Source organism: Clupea harengus, chromosome 12, assembly GCF_900700415.2.
Source record: "Clupea harengus chromosome 12, Ch_v2.0.2, whole genome shotgun sequence".
Taxonomy (NCBI): domain Eukaryota; kingdom Metazoa; phylum Chordata; class Actinopteri; order Clupeiformes; family Clupeidae; genus Clupea; species Clupea harengus.
Genome location: NC_045163.1, coordinates 17,805,999 through 17,826,351, shown reverse-complemented (window position 1 = coordinate 17,826,351; position 20,353 = coordinate 17,805,999). Strand labels below are relative to the sequence as shown.

Here is a 20,353-nt window from a genome sequence, read left to right as displayed (position 1 = left end):
AGGAGTTCCAAGTTCTATCACTGTTAACATTGGTCTCACCAACTGAAATGAAATGTTTCCTCACAGCATATATTAGTATTTCAATTATAAAAAGGTGTTGATGTGATTCATTCTTTTTCCTAACCACACACACCAATGTACATACATGCCAAAATGCACGTCTTGCTAGTGAGCCCTTGCTTTGCTGTGCTGTCTTAAATGAACTAAATGGAAGACCTGCAGACCGCGTGTGATTTACTACCTGTGTGTTCTGAGCAGCGCCTCAAAAGGAAGAGCACTACTTTAAATCCCAACAGATACAGTCTGACTATTTATCATTCAACAATATACCACTCACTACCTTTGCTGTAAAGAGCAAGTAAAATGAAGAAGTGAACAATGAGTAAGGATTATAATGGCTTTCTTTTGCACAGGATATGGTCTTGGTTTTTAAGATTTGTTTATTTACTGTGTTATGGCCCTCTGCGACCCCTTCAGGCCTTTTGCTGTCAGTGCATGCATGGGCAGCGTAGGGCTGGCTGGCTGGCCAGAATGACCTCAGTGGCTTGTGTGAATGTCTGGTGTGTTTGTTCCTACTTCACATGATCAAATGCCAACAAGGGAATCTGCAGCAAGACCAAAGAGATCCACGCTAGGCTAGTCAGGAGACTGTTAATGCCACACATGCTAGTGGAAGCTCTCCGTCCCCCTTTTAGCAATACCTAATGACCGAAATAACCAACAAAATATTTTAAATAAAATGTAACATGCACTCAGCCTTCTTTCCTTTGTACGTCGCTTTGGATAAAAGCGTCTGCTAAATGACTAAATGTCATGGATTTAACACTTTATTTTGTATCCATTTTTTTGACACTGTGTCTTCAGTGATGAATACAAGTAGACTTTGAGTTAGAAGAATGCAGGGGTGAGGATCAAGTCTAGGGTTTTTCTGAGGAATTTGCAGGAAACTTGCACCCATGCATTCCGCTGCTCACGATTATAAGCCTACTGCATTTTGAAATGCAATCTTTTACCAAACAATATAGATTGTAATTGATGTAATTTGGTCCATTGATTTTACATATAATTCCATAAACGCAAGACAAACAATTACTTGTTGTAACTCTCTTCGATTTTTATTTCAAATATCAATCACGCTCAGAAAAGCACGGAATTGAATAAATTACTTCTGTCCTGCTTTATTCCCTTTGCCAAGCATTTGGGGCAGAATTCACATAGATGTTTAATCCACTTGTTTCATTTTAAAGTGTACTTCAGTCGCCAGTTGAAATATGAGGGATTCTCTCATACAGCAAACAGAAAAACTGTTGCTTATCCTCAGCCAGTTTCCTAAGGGATTCTCCAAGCTCCTCTAATGATCTGAAGTCGTCCACATGGATGAAGGAATCTTTTGGTGCCACTGCCTCATACTGTTCCCAGGGTGGACCTAAAACTACAGGCACAGCTCCACCCATGAAGTAATGCTGTTGTCTGTCTGTCTGTGTTTAAAAACAGCTGTTGGCAACAGGATTTGCCAATGGATTTCTGTGGGTGACTGTTATTATTTATGGTGGTGTGTCTGGTGATTCTGTGGAGATTTGTATGTATTGTTATCAGTTTATACATCTACTGCATTTTGAAATGCAATCTTTTACCAAAAATAGAGGACTGTAATTCTGTCAATTTAGTTTACATATCAGTTCATAAACGCAAGACAAAGAATTGTATTCAATGTTTTTTTTTTTTTATTTCAAATATTAATCAGGCTCAGAAAAGCACGGAATGGAATTAATTACTTCCCTCCTGCTTTATTCCCTTTGCCAAGCATCTAAATCTTTGTATACTTTATGTGTTTGCAGGCTGCTAACTTTGGAGCAGAATTCACATGTACGTTTAATCCACATGTTTGGTTCCACAGTGTACTTCAGTCGCCAGTTGAAATAGGAGGCATAGCGTTGCTTATCCTCAGCCAGTTTCCTAAGGAATTCTCCAAGATCCTCCACGGAACTGAAGTCGTCCACATGGATGAAGGAATCTTTTGGTGCCACTGCCTCATACTGTTCCCGGGGTGGACCTAAAACTACAGGCACAGCTCCACCCACGAGGGCATTGTACCAAAACTTCTCTGTGATGTAGTCTCTGGATATGGAGTTCTCAAAGGCCAGGTAGAAGTAGCAGCGCGAGATTGTGGGTAACAGAGTCTTATCATCTAGACGTTTATTTACTGCTCCACCATACACGTCTACTGGTATAATTGTTTTCAGTTTATTGTATACAGCTGTTCTTTTGTGGTGTGGTGAAAAGTTACTCACCACCCAACATGCCAAAGAAGACTTGTCCTTTGGTATGAATTCTTCCACTGTCAATCCAGTTCCAAAGTTCTGTGGTACCAACCTGCCAGATGGTGCAGTGATGTCTGCATCGAGGCGGTAAGACATGGTGAAATTGAAGTGTCCGGCCAAGGGCTTCATATTCAAATTATTCTCTGGGCATTCCTGAGAAAACCAAACCCACCTCTGCTTCTGTGGTCGGGTGAGGTGCACGGGCAACTTCTGTTGTCCATTGGACAACTCTCTGTGGTGGAAAATCACAAAATCTGCCTCAGAGAACCGGGACCGATCCTCCACCAAGATGCAGTTTGGTATTTCGAAGAGGTCATGACAAATATTGGCTCCCAGATTATATGACATCCCAAAGGGCCAGTACCATATTAGAGCTATGGTATTGGTGGTATTAAGGATGACCTGTTCAGGTTTTTGAACAGCATTCACCGATGAAGGACATTGGATAAGCAGACTACCAAAAAATGTCAGACAGGCAAGGACAAAAGCCATTGGAATCCACCGATAGGAACGGAACAGCTTCATGTTTTTGGCTGTAAAGTAAACACACATCAAATGTATTGCATTACACACAGTCCTACTAACTAAGCAAAACTGGTCAAATAATTCATAGAAAGTACCCCCACCCACCCACCAAGTTCACTCTTTTGGATGTACTGATATTTACTGTTTGTTTTCCACTAGGTTGATGTAATAAGCTCACTTACCAGCACAGCTGCTATCCACCACTCTAGCTCTGTAGAAATGTGTAGCTCTGCTCCCTGTCACTGACCTAGGTCTGCATGTTGCAAACCAGTCAGACAAGTCAAACGAGTCCGTCTCGGAAATTCCCTGTTCCCTGTTCCTCCTAAAACAATTGCTGAACAGAAGCTGAACTAGGTCCTGATGGCTTTTTAGAAAAATATATATATTTGAATGAAGGCTATGTTGGGGTTATACAGAATAAAAATAAAAAGGTAAGAGCGTTTTCCTTCATGTTTTCTGAAATTTTACAACAACATAAACAACAAAAGCCAACAATCCCCAAACCTCCCATCAGCCCCTCTCCAACCCACAACCCCCAGGAAAAAAATATATATATATATCTTAAATAATAAAAAATAAAGAAGGAAATAAAGGCCAGCATATGGGTAAAAATAAAATCTTGACAGACAACATTATGCACAAGACTAGTTCAGGAAAAGAAGAGAAAAGTCGTGGACTCAAGTGCTAGGAGTGTCTCATTGGGTTTTTTATCGCTGGCGGCTGCCCATCTGATGTTTTTTTCTAATAGTCATTGCTTAAGGATATGAAGGCGTGGATGACCATCTCAAGATCTTTGGGTGACAGGAAAGACTTGATTTTGGCAATTGTGTGAAGTTGGAAGAAGCTGGTTTAACTACTGCATTAACCTGTTTGTGAAATTTAAAGACTGAATCGAATATAACACCAAGGTTTTTGACTTGGGCCTTGACCAGAGTAGACAGATTGCCTAGGCGGCTGGTGGTCAGTTTGATGGAGTCAGGGGGGCCGAATAATAGAACTTCAGTCTTATATTCATTTAATTGTAGGACATTTTGTGCCATCCAACACTTGATGTCCTCAAGGCAGACCAAGAGACTTTAGATTTCACCGGTCGTTAGGTTTCAGGGGGAGATAAAGCTGTGTGTCATCTGCATATCAATGGAAGGAGATGTTGTACTTTTGAATAATTTTGACCAAGGGGGAGCATATAAATAGAAAAAAGGATGGGACCGCTGATATAATATGCATTATATCTAAATGCATGAACATTTTATCATGGAGATCATACAGTCTAGATACATACTATAAAATCAATGTCATATCAAAAGTATTCAAAGATCATACAGTGTGGAAATATGTAAAATCAATGTCATATCAAAAGTATTGAAATACTATGTCAATTGGACACATAGCATACAATTTAGAACAATACTTCATCCATTGTCAATGTTTATCGCGCAGAACAGCGCTCATAACAAAGGTAAACACTACACTCGTGTGGTGGGAAAAAGATACTGCATGTAGCATTACAACCACTGTAATGTGGTTACACCTGAATATGCATCTAAGGAAATTGCTTTTTAACAAAAAAACGAAATATCAGATTGGATACGTTGTTGAAGCTATAATTATGCAGATTATAATCTCTTATCATGCCTGGCAATCAAACTGAAAAAGAAAAACGAATTTTGAACATAGGCATATTTTGTTTTCCATTTTACAAATACTAAATCAAATGAATGTGATTTAAATAACCCTAGGATGCGTTAAGCAAGCCTGCCTTGTTTGATTGGTTGTAAAAGGTCAGGCTGGGGCAGTGGCAAGGCATGGTGGTCCTAGAACAAGACAAACAGGCACAGCTAAATCCTATATGAAGGGCCATACAGGTGTCTTTTTATTTTGTCTATTAATTTGTTGGCAATTCAGATACATACAATACAATGACACATACAATCTAGCTTACTGCATCGTGTGTTGACGTGGTGTGACTCCTGTAGGCAATCTATAGTTAAATAAATATGTCACATAAGCACAGAGTGGTTGGACTGTGACTTGCTTCTTGTGGGCGCACTGTGCAATTGCAAGATATTTGTTCAACTAATATGTGTAGATGTCATTGTCCCACAAAAGTAATCATTGCATACTGACACATCTGTGGCATATTACAGGTACTATTACTATTATATTATCAAGTATTCACTTGTTAACCTACCATGTACTGTATGAAAGTAGTCTTCTACCATTATTTGTTAGCGGGTATGTAATCTAATAAATCTACATTCACAAGTTATATCTGTGGTTGAGTAGCAAGAGTGTAACATAAGGTTTAGGAATAGAAGTCAACCAGGTATGATACTGTATGAGTGCAGTTATATGACCTCTTGCAAGTGTGACAGGGAGGAGTCCCTTCTCCTCTCTCCTGAAGCTCCCCCTCTCCTGCTCCATCTGCTGTTCCATTTCACTCTCTTTCATTGACTGTTCTCTTCTTTTCCACTCGTTTTCCTCCATACTTTTCTCATTTTGGTAAAGCCTAAAGAACAAAAGCACAGTTTATTTTTTGTTTCACATTTCCCACAACGTTGGTGGTCATTTTCACGAGACAACATGCCGTGTTATCAGTACTGCTTGTGATAATAGACACCTTTATTTCAGGTCCCCAGTGCAGTTTCATGGCAACATCCAACTCAAGGAACAAGTCAGTTTCAGAGAGAGATATTATTCACAGGTGACTAAATATGCCATCCAAGCATTCAACATAACTAACTGCAAGTAGTCAGAAATATCTGATTCGTAAGTGATAATGTATAGTCCTCCGGTCAGTGTCGGAAAATACACTTCGACGGGACGAACCGGACCCTGACGGGCAGCCGAGTGGTCTTGTTTCGTCCGGAAGGGACTTATAAAGAAAGATCAAAGAAAGATTGTTTGAGAAAGTGTGTGGTTTTTGAGAAAGGAAGCTATCCTTGTTGTCATTGTGTTTCACAGCAATTCAATACCAAAATGTTGTCTCGAGTTGTCTCTTGTCACAAACTGCTCACAGGACTACCTAGTGCTTACAGCTGTGCATAACTCCACAACCTACTTGTTATAAAGGGGGGGCGGGAAATGTGTTATCACTGAGGGGCATCCGGTTAGAATGGGAAAGAATGGAGACTTGGATATCCAGTTTGATTATTTGCACTTTGTATTGCTTTCACACAATTAAATGGAATGAATTGTAGGTGGGTGTATGTTTGTATGTGTATGTCAGGGGTTTTCAACTGGTTTTGTCCCAGGGACCACCATTCTGACCAGAAAGTAATCCGCGGCCCACTGATGTGCCAGTGATTCCCAAAACATTTTACAGTCCCGTACCCTTCTTTTTCATGTTTGTAACCGCCGCCGCCACCATGCCCCCTCCCCCCGCACACATATTCTGCCTATAATACTTGTCAGTGTAATTTCTTCGCTGAATATGGGTCTACATCAGTATTTTGGGCAATGCGACTTGGCTATTCAGACATAAATATGTCGACGGGCCCAGGTATATTCATAAAAATAAAAAAAGTCAATGGTGAACTGATCAAAATAGGCTCATGTCGCGGACCCCCTGCAATGCCGTAGCGGACCACCAGGGGGCCACGGACCCCTGGTTGAAAACCCCTGGTGTATGTGATTGTGCAAGTGTGGTTCTGAAAGTAAAATACAAACAGAAATATACATTAATCCACAACCCTGTAGTAACATTTAAATAATAATTATACAGGTCATAAACAGAAACATGCTCTACTGGGCAACTTAACAAATGGTTCCTATGGCCTTTTTAACACTACTCTTAGCATATCTAGGCGTCCTGCTGAGAAATGAAACAATAACAAGGCTGCTGTGACATGGGCAATGGTATGTGTACCCTCTGCAACATTACACAGACATTGCAACTTGACAACCCCATGTTCAGTTCAACGTCCTGACAAGACAGGGAGGGGACTCCAAGGTGTAGAGCTACCCAAGCAGCCTGGATACAGTAAAATGGAACTTGTAGTTTGAGATCCAGAAGCTACAACCATAGGTTCACCTTCAAAGACATGATTACCAAAGTTGTTTTCTTTAAAGTCATATTCTTTGTAGTCAATGCTTAATGTTCTCAATACTCAAAGACATTCATGCAGACATATTTTTTAGTTTAAAGGTACTTTTTGTGATCTTGTGCATGGTGAGCTGGGATTTCCATGGTCAATCATTGACAGATAAACTTCATCATGCTTCCTTGTTATAACAACGGGCCCACAGTCAAAATGAGACAGGAAAGGCAAGGTGCTTCAAGACTCAAATTGACTGTTGACAGTTGGACTTTGCGGACAGAAGTTGGACACTTCAAAAGGTACCAATTATATATAAAAAGTATTTTTCATTATAGAAATTAGCCTAAGAATTACGTTAATTTAATTTCATTCATATTCAATATCTAAAGACATAAAGGCTATTTACAATACATTTGTAGTCATTTAGCAGACGCTTTAATCCGAAACGACGTACAAAGGAGAGAATAATCAAGCTAGGAGCAATAGAGACCTAGTGTAACGACAAATATTATTTTACATAAGAAATAAAAAAAGTGCAGGAATGTAACTACTGTAAGTGCGAGTTAGGTACTAGTTAGAGGAGATACACTTAGAGGAAGGATAAGGAGAGGTCGAACAAGGAAGAGGAAGGACTTACAATAGGTACAGATCAAGTAAAAGTATCGCTTATTGATATGTTATTGGTCCTAAGGTTGTTATTTAAATATGCAAACAACAGATTTGAGTCAAAAGCATGGCTTTGCTTTTCTGCTTATATTAAATAACCTAACTGACGTAATTTCAAAGCCAAATTTGTCAGCACAACATTTTCATGTATTGTGCGCACAGGCCTATATGCATTCTATTAATAAAAATATGTGTATAAATTAAGTGAAAGGTTTTATTTTGGCCGCCTCTGGTTTTGTATAGCCACCTCGAGAAATGTAAGGATTTGCGTTATGTTAATTGTTTAAAACAACAAATTACGGACAATGTCGATGGCATTATTTTGAAACGAAATCGATTTGACAAGATGTAAAAAAAATGAAAAGCTGACGATAACGTTGTTCAAGCTACTTTCTTTGTTCACAAAACATCTGTAAATCAAAACTAGAGGAATACACTTGCAAGGTCACTTCACTTTCCTTTAGCAGTAGCCTATTAAAGTACAACCGAAATTAGAGCTGTATCGTGCTACGAATTAAAAAAAAAATGGAAGGCATTTGAACCTATGTAGCCTCAGTGCCGCCGCTCCCATAACGCGAACTACGCGCTGTGCGTAGGGCACCAAGTCCTGAGGGGGCACCAAAAAATAGGCAACTGAAAAATCATCATAGTTATAATAATTATAATGCCGATATTATTTCAGTATAGAAATATTAGACACCTTTTAGGCATGTATATCACAAAACAGGCAGAACAAGAGATATATTTAATTGCTCAAAAAAAGTTACGATGGTGCCCCCCCCACCCCCCCCACCCCCCCAAAAAAATAAATAAATAAAATACTCACTCAACTTCCCAAGCTCGCCGTGGGTGCCCTTTCCTATCTCAGTGGCCTGACGAACTTTGACAGTAGGCTAACTTTTCGAAAATGGCCTCAAAAAGACAACAGGAGTCAGGGGCACAAAAAAGAAAGAGAAAGAAACTGCGAGATGATGCCCGTGCATCATTTTCAGGCATGGACGGATTAAGAAACCACGGGCCCCTGGGCCTGGATATTTTGAAGGCCCCCCCCCCCCCCCCCCCGCGAAAAAAAAAATTGTGCGCCCGCAAAACACGCACGCACACACACGCACAAACACAAACACAACCCAATGTGTTGGATTTTACGGTTGAATTAGATACTTTGGCTATTGTATTGGGAAAGTAAACAGGTCAAAGTTTACTCTGTAACATCCACCTTCGGTGAGGTGTGCACTGCCCTGCTATTGTTTCTGACATTACATGTGACAGGGCAACAGCCGAGTGATTCTTTTCCAACTTGAAACGGATTAAGACCTACCTGAGGGGCAGCATGGGGCAGGAGAGGCTGAATGGGCTGGCTATCCTGTCCACTGAAAAATCAAATCATGCATCACCACTTTTATGTTTGAAAGGCGTCGTCCGGCAGGTGTAGCCTACTGTGCTTGCTTGTAGGTCTTGACTTTCAGATTCTGCGAATAAACTAGCTATATCGTATCGTCTCATCACATGATCAAATAGAGACTTGACATTGGACAAGAGACATATTACCCAGCAATCATCATTGCATATCTGTATATGACAAAAATAACAAAGAAAATAAGAAATTATTAATTTAATTGAATCGTTTTTTAATAGTTTCTATAGTGTATGTAAGATAAGCATACAGTATAATTTTGTTATAGATTGCTACTGACGATTCCCCCTAAAAATGATGAAAACCATGACAGAGACAAGTTTGCCATTTTGAGGGGATATACAGCATAAGGTATCCTGAGTTGTCCCAAAAAGTTAGGCTTGATCACTGTCGCATTAATCTAGCTTTTTCTAACACAGCACAGGTACACTCAATTAAAGCCATTAGCAAATGAATAAAATACACCTTTTTCAACCACAAATAAGAGATACATAACAGCGACTTCACGCAGAGGCTCTGGCCTAGGGGCCCCCTGAGCTCATGGGCCCCTGGGCCTGGGCCCGGTAGGCCCGTTCATTAATCCATCCCTGTTTTCAGGTAAGTCCATGTTTAATCATTGTTAAATACGGGAAATGTGCTGCTAATGTAATGGTTAGCCTATGCATACACCTCAAACTAGCTGACGTTATTGCTAATGTTAGCACACTCAAATATGTTATAACTTAGGTGCAAGTAGGGTCGCCAACCGTCCCGAATTGTCCGGGACATCCCGAATTATGGGTGATTTGTATTTGTCCCGTCAGGGACAGCTCCAGTCCCGTATTCCAATCACAGCCTTTTTTATTTGTATCCGTGAAAAGAGAAAAAAGTTAAGTTTTTATCTGTGCCCTGGAGACAAGCGCCTCTCAACTGCACTTGACTCCACAAGCATTTGTTACTCCAACACGAACAGGTGAAACTTGTAGCGAGAGATCATTATGCCTCGACTGAAGGACAGACTGCCCCAACTCAAATAGAGTATCTTAAATCACAATTAAATTGGAAGCTTGCACATTGACTACTGGTTGTTTTCATATTTCATATCAGCATTCTTTACACATGATGAACTGCTGTTAATATGTGTGAATATGAACTCATGAATATGAACTCATTCATAAGAAGTGTCACAGGCACCCATTATAATTGTAGAAGTTAAATCGAGGAGACTATAACATTAGCTAGATAACTAGCTATCATTTCCTGCAAATGGAAATCTTCCATTTAAATCGTTTAAGGTTATTAAAAGTTTCCTTCGCTAGTTAGCTAGCGAGCATAGCACCTTGACAACCATAGCAACCAGGAATCACAAATTTAGCTGCAAAGTTATGGATATGTAGTGACAAGAGGTGTTTTAGCTGTTCTACATAGTGTGTTTACAAAGTAAAGTAAAATTGTGTGAATTTTCTGCTTCTAAATCTTTGCTTTATTGAAGAAGATTGCTTACTTGTATACTTCTGCTTTTAAGTTTGTATTTATGGATGACTATTTAATTTCTACGAAGATTTTGCACATCCCAATACTTGTGTGTATGTATGTTTTGGCTGTTCTGTGAACTGTGTTTACAAAGTAGATTTTCCTTTTTCGTTTCGGTTTTTTTTCTCGGGGGGGGGGGGGGCATCATAAAGGAGTTATGCTTAGGGCACCAAAATGGCTAGCAGCGGCACTGAGTTTACCAATTTGGTTACAGTAGGTGTCAGACATTCAACCCATTAACTGAACACAGGCGTAGCAAAACAGGAATCTGCCCCATTCTTGTAGTAGTGTAGCATGGCTACTATTGCCATAACAGTGCCATCTCCTGCTTTGTTTGGAAGATTTTCACTTTCCCTGCTTCCCTCACAGACTCACGGCCACGCCCCTTTCCCAGTCTGTTAATTTCCCCATTCTGTTTCACTCAGCTCCAATTAGCCCTGATCACTTGCCACCCTGCCAACAACCTTATAAGCTACACCTGTGCACAGGTCCTTTCACTCAGAGACACAAAGAACCTGAATGCTGTTGCATGTGCTCATCCTGTGTGCGTTATCTGGACAATGTAAGTGTATTGGTGATTACGTCAATGGACTGAGCTTGATTTAGTTTAGACGGAAGATGTGCCTATAGAATTGTTTGCTACCTTAACTTGTTAGTTCAGATACGCCCCCTAGCGGTCGCGCGGCCGCGACCGGGCTGATAACATCTTAATTACGTGCATGTAGCCACAAAAATAAAAAAACATTTTACCATAAAAAGACTTGTATCTGAAAAGCACTAATACTGCCAGAAGCACACGTAATATCAAATGCCTGTGTTCAGCAGGTCATTAGAAAACGACCAAAAGAAAAACGTGGTGTGCCCCCTGCTGTGCCCCACCCCCTGACGCCTCCTCAAACTAATCGTCCATTTAAACATGCTATCTTTGCCAAAATGTCTTGTTTTCTGCCATGAAAAAATCGTTATCTATCCAAACAACTAAATGATGACACTGAATAGTTTAACTGAGGATATTATTGTGGTTTATTTATGTACTCACATCACAGCACAAAACATGCCTCCTTTTCCCATATCATATGATCTCAATCTTCTCGAGCTCCTCATGGCCATGACAAATATATATATTTTTAAAACATACCTGAATAATCAAAGCCATATATCTCTTCTACGAAACTGTGTAGTTTTTATTGGCCACAGTACATTTTATTCCTTGTTCTACGTTCATTTTCATGTCTAGTGCCCACAAACCAACCACTTCCTGTAACAGACGACCGCATTCAAAATGCCTGTTTCTCCAATCCAGTTACTATAAACTGATTGACACCTATTCTATCCAATAGTACTCATTCTCATGTTTACAATGGTATGCCCATTGCCGGTCTTTGAATAATATTACGGTGTGATTGGTCCACGCGTAACCGAAGGTTCTCTGGTGCGCTTTCCATGCGCTAGAGCAGTCATTCCCAGCACAGGCTTTGCGCATTCAACACTACACGTGGAGTTCGCCTATGGACACAATTGGAACAGCTGGATTGTGTCCTAGACATGACATGTAAGTATCTATATCTGCATTTATGTTTTCAGACACGCATAATACTATTAGTATGCACTTTGGTATGTTCTCACAATATTGGCTTGCCTATGTATTTGTCTGGCATATTAGCAAGCCTGCTAGCAAGTTCGCTAACGTTAGCTACATGCTATTTTTGCTGTGTTGTGTGCTCGTAATGTAAACTATGTAAATACATATCTGTATGTATGGTTTCACACACGCTTAATACTATTGGTATGCATTTTTGTACGTTTCCAAATTATTGGCTTGCCTATGTATTTGTCTGGCATATTAGCAAGCCTGCTAGCAAGTTCGCTAACGTTAGCTACATGCTATTTTTGCTGTGTTGTGTCCTACTGATAATACGCATAATACTATTAGCATACATTTTGGTATGTATGGCATGTTATATTTCTCCTGTTGTGTACTCTCTATGTCTGCATCTTTCTTGTTTTTAGTTGCATATTGTGTTTGGTTATTTTACAATGTCTTAATTTTTTTTGCTGGATTGCTGAGTTGTTTGTGTAACATTTGCCAATTGATTTATTTTTTTCCAGAGAGATGTCCCTGCAGGAGATGCATCTGTCCGCTCCCCACTCATTTCATCTCATCTGAACAGATCTCATCTCATCAGAACAGAACTCATCTCATCTTATCCCTCCACACCCACACCCCACTACACCACCTCCACACACCACCACACCCCACTACACCACCTCCACACTACACCACCTCCACACTACACCACCTCCACACTACACCACCACCACACACCACTACACCACCTCCACACGCCTCCACACACCACTACACCACCTGCACACGCCTCCACACACCACTACACCACCTCCACACCCCACTACACACCTCCACACACCACTACACCACCTCCACACACCACTACACCACCTCCACACACCACTACACCACCTCCACACCCCACCACACGCCTCCACACCCCACTACACCACCTCCACACCCCACTACACCACCTCCACACCCCACTACACCACCTCCACACACCACTACACCACCTCCACACGCCTCCACACACCTCCACACACCACTACACCCCCTCCACACCCCACTACACACCTCCACACACCACTACACCACCTCCACACCCACTACACCACCTCCACACACCACTACACCACCTCCACACACCACTACACCACCTCCACACGCCTCCACACACCACTACACCACCTCCACACACCACTACACACCTCCACACACCACTACACCACCTCCACACCCCACCACACACCTCCACACACCACTACACCACCTCCACACACCACTACACCACCTCCACACACCACTACACACTCCACACACCACTACACCACCTCCACACACCACTCCACACCTCCACACACCACTACACCACCTCCACACACCACTACACCACCTCCACACCCCACTACAACACCTCCACACGCCTCCACACCCCACTACACCACCTCCACACCCCACTACACCACCTCCACACACCACTACACCCCCTCCACACCCCACTACACACCTCCACACACCACTACACCACCTCCACACCCCACTACAACACCTCCACACGCCTCCACACACCACTACACCACCTCCACACACCACTACCACCACCTCCACACACCACTACACACCTCCACACACCACTACACCACCTCCACACCCCACCACACACCTCCACACACCACTACACCACCTCCACACCCCACTACACCACCTCCACACCCCACTACACCACCTCCACACACCACTACACCACCTCCACACACCACTACACCACCTCCACACACCACTACACACCTCCACACCCCCCTACACCACCTCCACACACCTCCACACACCACTACACCACCTCCACACCCCACCACAAAACATACATGATGTACTTTTGAGTACAAAACCACAAAACATACATGATGTACTTTTATATGGATCTGGATAGGTTTTTGGGTATATTTTGGAGAGGCTATAGACCATCATATGTGTTGTCACAATAAATTACAATATATTACACTGAAATTAATTCAGAATGGTTTGCTGTAGTACAGAAGGCAAGAAAAAAGTATGAATTCTTGATGTACAGTGACAGGTACTGGATTTTGTATTTGGTGAGGTTGGAGAGGTTATGAGACACTTGGAGACGTCTAAAGGTATCATATGGAAACTGATGTGTAACACTTGTAAACTTTTGTCTATCTGCTTCAAATTTTTTACACACACTGTCAAGATGTTGTTGCATCAGGAAATGTAAATGTTAGTTTCCTATGACATTTAAAACCCAGTTCTACACTGAAACATAAAAAAAACACTAGGCGTTTTATGTTTTTTTCTGACAAAAATGTTGGTTTTGCTGCACTGAAATGTAAACTAAAATGACATAATAAAACACTTTAACTGATTGCATTTGATGGGCCAAGTGTCTTCTTTAATTTAAGCTATGAATGGTTATTATGCAATGTTTAGAACCATAGATATTCAAGTTTTAAATGGGACAGTGCAATATAGGCGGAAATTGTCAAAAATACCCTTCTGAATTAACAGGTTAATGGAAATGCTCCTAAGTTTGTTTGCTTATGTATTGCCTGTGTAGGCTGAGACTGTTGTACAGTTATTATTATTATGTGGCACATTGTATGATTTATTTTCTTGTATTGTATGACTTGAGCGCACTTTGTATGCTGTGGCGTCCTTTGTACAAATGTAATATTTTGGAGCTGATTTGTATATCATTTCTCATTCCCTCCTAGAAACCACACACACACACACACACACCCAAGCCTTCCTCGCACACACCTTCCTCACACACACACACACACACACACACACACATCCATACAGTCTTACTCATATCCTCAACGGAAAATCTAATAAACAAATTGAACTGTGAATACTGACTGGACAAGTGTGTTCTCACCGAAACCCCGATTGGTCTCAAGCCAGCCACCCTGAACTCCTCAAACTCCTTTTCATGCTTAATTATAGTAATGTAAACAAATATTTGCTGTTTAATGTTTAGTTTTGGGTATAAAGCAGCACATCATTATTATTATTTTTGTACAGTGGCCTAAGTGAGAAATTGAAGTTAGGCGACAGATCATGGATTCTACCCGCCATCAGATGCATGAAGTTATTGGCTTGCAAGTAAATATCGGTCATGTTGTAATACCACTTTTCTCCGCTGGGTGGGGGAGTCGTATTATAACTAAAATTAAACATTAAATCTGAAAGCATAGCCCTTACCAGAGCCCACGATGCAATGTTTGTGATCGATACACTAAAATTCAAAGACATAAGTACCTTCCATGAGATCGGATCCATATAAACTTTTCTTTATATACTCGTACCTGATTGGTTGAGGGGACACCTCGTGTAACGTCGCATCCAAAGAATGCTCTTTAAAGGATTAAACGTAGTGATCTAGTGACTTTCAACCGCTATAAGTAATGGAATGTGAAGACAACGATTCGTCAGACTTGCTCGCTAAAATAAAAAAAATAAAAAATAAAGTTTTTCTTGATTATCCTAATCGTGAAGATTACGACGGAGAATGCAGTCCCTCACTTAACACTGCGACCGGCATCGCTTCTCGGCCTTTTGGCTAAGATCAAGTGTAGTATCTGTTCTTATCAGTTTAATATCTGATACGTCCCCTACCCGGGGACCATATATTAAATTGATTTTTGGAACTGGGAGATGGAATAGGGGCTTGCTCCGTCCACTCCACGCATCGACCTGGTATTGCAGTACCTCCAGGAACGGTGCACTTCCCACCCGGGAAGAACAAGTCTGTCTAAAATAAGAGATGAAATGCAAGTGTTCAATCCACATTTATAATGAAAGGGGGCGACACATATTATGTAAGTAATGCCTTCGATACTATGTCTACTAAACCAGTAGAGCAGACATCCTCGCTTCGTTCAAGTGTAGTCTAATGTGAGTGAGAGTGATAAGCGGAAGTAGAAGGTAGTAGGTAGAAAGGTAGAACCAAAGCATACGCATGTCCGATCGTTATCAAATTTCTGACAGCAGCCAGTCGTTGTCTTTACTGTCTATGGTCGGCTAACTTGGCTATCCAGCTAGCGAAGCCAACTGCATAGATAACGTAGTTTTACATTTACCCCACACAACCTCTAATGAACTATGAGGCAACAAACACATGCATTTAAGTCGCTGCAATTCAGGAGGCGAATTCTGAATTCAGGGCCAAATTGGGATGCATTTCTTTTCAAACATGCTGAAATATGAAATCCTAAATCACCGGTCTCCAAACTGAAGAAAACGTAAAACGTGACCTCCCCGTCGGGGAATTGAACCCCGGTCTCCCGCGTGACAGGCGGGGATACTATCCACTATACTAACGAGGATGCGCACGACACTCTTTTGAAAACACCGATATTTGATCTTCGCTGGTACACGAGAATAGTTTAGCTAAACGGCCCTAAACCGTTTCCCATTCATTCTCAATGGTAGTGCTAAACCACTACGGATGTAATATTCTTTTGGCCACTACTACCTTTTGGCGCTCTGGCGAGTTTCAGGCAAACTTCTGTGGAGATGAAACAAATCACCAGCGACTGCTACATTTATTCACGCTAGTGTTCATTAATCCAAGGTCAGATACGTTGTTTTGGGTAAATGTAAAACTACAGGATGCATTTACAGATATATCGCCAGATATTTCCATAAAACTTAAGCTGCTTTGCGCTGCTAATTCCCTTGGTTGATGTGAGAGAGTTGGCCGGCTTTTCTCTCTCAGACAAAGTTTGGGTACGTGTTAAAAAAAGAATGACCATGATAATAATTTTTGGTAATGTGTGTGGTTTTCATGATTTTTATCCCAGCAAAAGATACAGGCTTGCAGAGAGGAATGCCTTCAGAGAGGACAATATCCCTGTGATAATGCTGTATTTGATTTGTTGCCTTGTCATGAATGTGAGCACCCACCCACAGCCAGAATCACAACAAACTGTAATTGCACTATACTTATAAATATTGCGTTGAACCAAATCTATTTTCAAACATTGCAAAATAACCTGTTGATTAAACTCCAAGGTTGTCTATGTAGGTTTCTAAAATGAACCCAAAAAGCATATTTATTGAAATAATGATTTGTTATGACTTTTAGTGTACCCATTATATTTGGTTCAATATACCCTGAAGTTACTCCTATGTAGAACAAGTTATATGAGCTGCTCTCTCTCACTCAGTGTGCTATAAACTAGTCAGCCCTTTCCCTCATAATCATAATGACCTGCTAGTTTGTAATAATAATAATTACCTGTCCATTTCAAGAGATGTAATTTAGCATGCTAGCTTACTAGCAACACATTGTATTCATGTGTTCTCTGATTTTCCCCCTCCATTGATTTTCCCCTCCACACACTTCCACACATTGTTTGATTAACGTATCTTTAAGAGAAAATGAAAGGCAACAAATCAAATACAGCATTATCACAGGGATATTGTCCTCTCTGAAGGCATTCCTCTCTGCAAGCCTGTATCTTTTGCTGGGATAAAAATCATGAAAACCACACACATTACCAAAAATTATTATCATGGTCATTCTTTTTTTAACACGTACCCAAACTTTGTCTGAGAGAGAAAAGCCGGCCAACTCTCTCACATCAACCAAGGGAATTAGCAGCGCAAAGCAGCTTAAGTTTTATGGAAATATCTGGCGATATATCTGTAAATGCATCCTGTAGTTTTACATTTACCCAAAACAACGTATCTGACCTTGGATTAATGAACACTAGCGTGAATAAATGTAGCAGTCGCTGGTGATTTGTTTCATCTCCACAGAAGTTTGCCTGAAACTCGCCAGAGCGCCAAAAGGTAGTAGTGGCCAAAAGAATATTACATCCGTAGTGGTTTAGCACTACCATTGAGAATGAATGGGAAACGGTTTAGGGCCGTTTAGCTAAACTATTCTCGTGTACCAGCGAAGATCAAATATCGGTGTTTTCAAAAGAGTGTCGTGCGCATCCTCGTTAGTATAGTGGATAGTATCCCCGCCTGTCACGCGGGAGACCGGGGTTCAATTCCCCGACGGGGAGGTCACGTTTTACGTTTTCTTCAGTTTGGAGACCGGTGATTTAGGATTTCATATTTCAGCATGTTTGAAAAGAAATGCATCCCAATTTGGCCCTGAATTCAGAATTCGCCTCCTGAATTGCAGCGACTTAAATGCATGTGTTTGTTGCCTCATAGTTCATTAGAGGTTGTGTGGGGTAAATGTAAAACTACGTTATCTATGCAGTTGGCTTCGCTAGCTGGATAGCCAAGTTAGCCGACCATAGACAGTAAAGACAACGACTGGCTGCTGTCAGAAATTTGATAACGATCGGACATGCGTATGCTTTGGTTCTACCTTTCTACCTACTACCTTCTACTTCCGCTTATCACTCTCACTCACATTAGACTACACTTGAACGAAGCGAGGATGTCTGCTCTACTGGTTTAGTAGACATAGTATCGAAGGCATTACTTACATAATATGTGTCGCCCCCTTTCATTATAAATGTGGATTGAACACTTGCATTTCATCTCTTATTTTAGACAGACTTGTTCTTCCCGGGTGGGAAGTGCACCGTTCCTGGAGGTACTGCAATACCAGGTCGATGCGTGGAGTGGACGGAGCAAGCCCCTATTCCATCTCCCAGTTCCAAAAATCAATTTAATATATGGTCCCCGGGTAGGGGACGTATCAGATATTAAACTGATAAGAACAGATACTACACTTGATCTTAGCCAAAAGGCCGAGAAGCGATGCCGGTCGCAGTGTTAAGTGAGGGACTGCATTCTCCGTCGTAATCTTCACGATTAGGATAATCAAGAAAAACTTTATTTTTTATTTTTTTTATTTTAGCGAGCAAGTCTGACGAATCGTTGTCTTCACATTCCATTACTTATAGCGGTTGAAAGTCACTAGATCACTACGTTTAATCCTTTAAAGAGCATTCTTTGGATGCGACGTTACACGAGGTGTCCCCTCAACCAATCAGGTACGAGTATATAAAGAAAAGTTTATATGGATCCGATCTCATGGAAGGTACTTATGTCTTTGAATTTTAGTGTATCGATCACAAACATTGCATCGTGGGCTCTGGTAAGGGCTATGCTTTCAGATTTAATGTTTAATTTTAGTTATAATACGACTCCCCCACCCAGCGGAGAAAAGTGGTATTACAACATGACCGATATTTACTTGCAAGCCAATAACTTCATGCATCTGATGGCGGGTAGAATCCATGATCTGTCGCCTAACTTCAATTTCTCACTTAGGCCACTGTACAAAAATAATAATAATGATGTGCTGCTTTATACCCAAAACTAAACATTAAACAGCAAATATTTGTTTACATTACTATAATTAAGCATGAAAAGGAGTTTGAGGAGTTCAGGGTGGCTGGCTTGAGACCAATCGGGGTTTCGGTGAGAACACACTTGTCCAGTCAGTATTCACAGTTCAATTTGTTTATTAGATTTTCCGTTGAGGATATGAGTAAGACTGTATGGATGTGTGTGTGTGTGTGTGTGTGTGTGTGTGAGGAAGGTGTGTGCGAGGAAGGCTTGGGTGTGTGTGTGTGTGTGTGTGGTTTCTAGGAGGGAATGAGAAATGATATACAAATCAGCTCCAAAATATTACATTTGTACAAAGGACGCCACAGCATACAAAGTGCGCTCAAGTCATACAATACAAGAAAATAAATCATACAATGTGCCACATAATAATAATAACTGTACAACAGTCTCAGCCTACACAGGCAATACATAAGCAAACAAACTTAGGAGCATTTCCATTAAGGTAGCAAACAATTCTATAGGCACATCTTCCGTCTAAACTAAATCAAGCTCAGTCCATTGACGTAATCACCAATACACTTACATTGTCCAGATAACGCACACAGGATGAGCACATGCAACAGCATTCAGGTTCTTTGTGTCTCTGAGTGAAAGGACCTGTGCACAGGTGTAGCTTATAAGGTTGTTGGCAGGGTGGCAAGTGATCAGGGCTAATTGGAGCTGAGTGAAACAGAATGGGGAAATTAACAGACTGGGAAAGGGGCGTGGCCGTGAGTCTGTGAGGGAAGCAGGGAAAGTGAAAATCTTCCAAACAAAGCAGGAGATGGCACTGTTATGGCAATAGTAGCCATGCTACACTACTACAAGAATGGGGCAGATTCCTGTTTTGCTACGCCTGTGTTCAGTTAATGGGTTGAATGTCTGACACCTACTGTAACCAAATTGGTAAACTTGATTTATTCAAGTTGCTATCTAGTGAGCTACCTGGTTAACAATTTGCAGAGGGTGA

At 41.1% G+C, this 20,353-nt stretch overlaps 1 protein-coding gene and 4 non-coding genes across 5 annotated transcripts; 2 read left to right on the top strand and 3 right to left on the bottom strand.

Annotated features, from left to right (window-relative positions):
• Positions 1-1,123: 1,123 nt before the first annotated feature.
• LOC105912637 (4-galactosyl-N-acetylglucosaminide 3-alpha-L-fucosyltransferase 9-like) lies at positions 1,124-4,179 on the bottom strand. The gene has a single exon (XM_042709341.1). It carries the CDS (start codon positions 2,871-2,873, stop codon positions 1,788-1,790), a length of 1,086 nt encoding a protein of 361 aa, XP_042565275.1. The 5' UTR covers positions 2,874-4,179; the 3' UTR covers positions 1,124-1,787.
• Positions 4,180-15,617: 11,438 nt separating this feature from the next.
• Positions 15,618-15,808, top strand: LOC116223038. The gene has a single exon (XR_004164905.1). It is a non-coding gene; the product is annotated as a U2 spliceosomal RNA (small nuclear RNA).
• Positions 15,809-16,331: 523 nt separating this feature from the next.
• trnad-guc lies at positions 16,332-16,403 on the bottom strand. The gene has a single exon. It is a non-coding gene; the product is annotated as a tRNA-Asp (tRNA).
• A 1,620-nt stretch (positions 16,404-18,023) lies between these two features.
• trnad-guc lies at positions 18,024-18,095 on the top strand. Its single transcript has one exon. It is a non-coding gene; the product is annotated as a tRNA-Asp (tRNA).
• Positions 18,096-18,618: 523 nt separating this feature from the next.
• Positions 18,619-18,809, bottom strand: LOC116223026. Its single transcript, XR_004164894.1, has one exon. It is a non-coding gene; the product is annotated as a U2 spliceosomal RNA (small nuclear RNA).
• Between the last annotated feature and the right edge of the window lie 1,544 nt (positions 18,810-20,353).

Bases quoted from the DNA above. Each gene is read 5' to 3' on its own strand.
- LOC105912637 (XM_042709341.1), bottom strand. From the start codon at position 2,873: ATGTGTGTTTACTTTACAGCCAAAAACATGAAGCTGTTCCGTTCCTAT.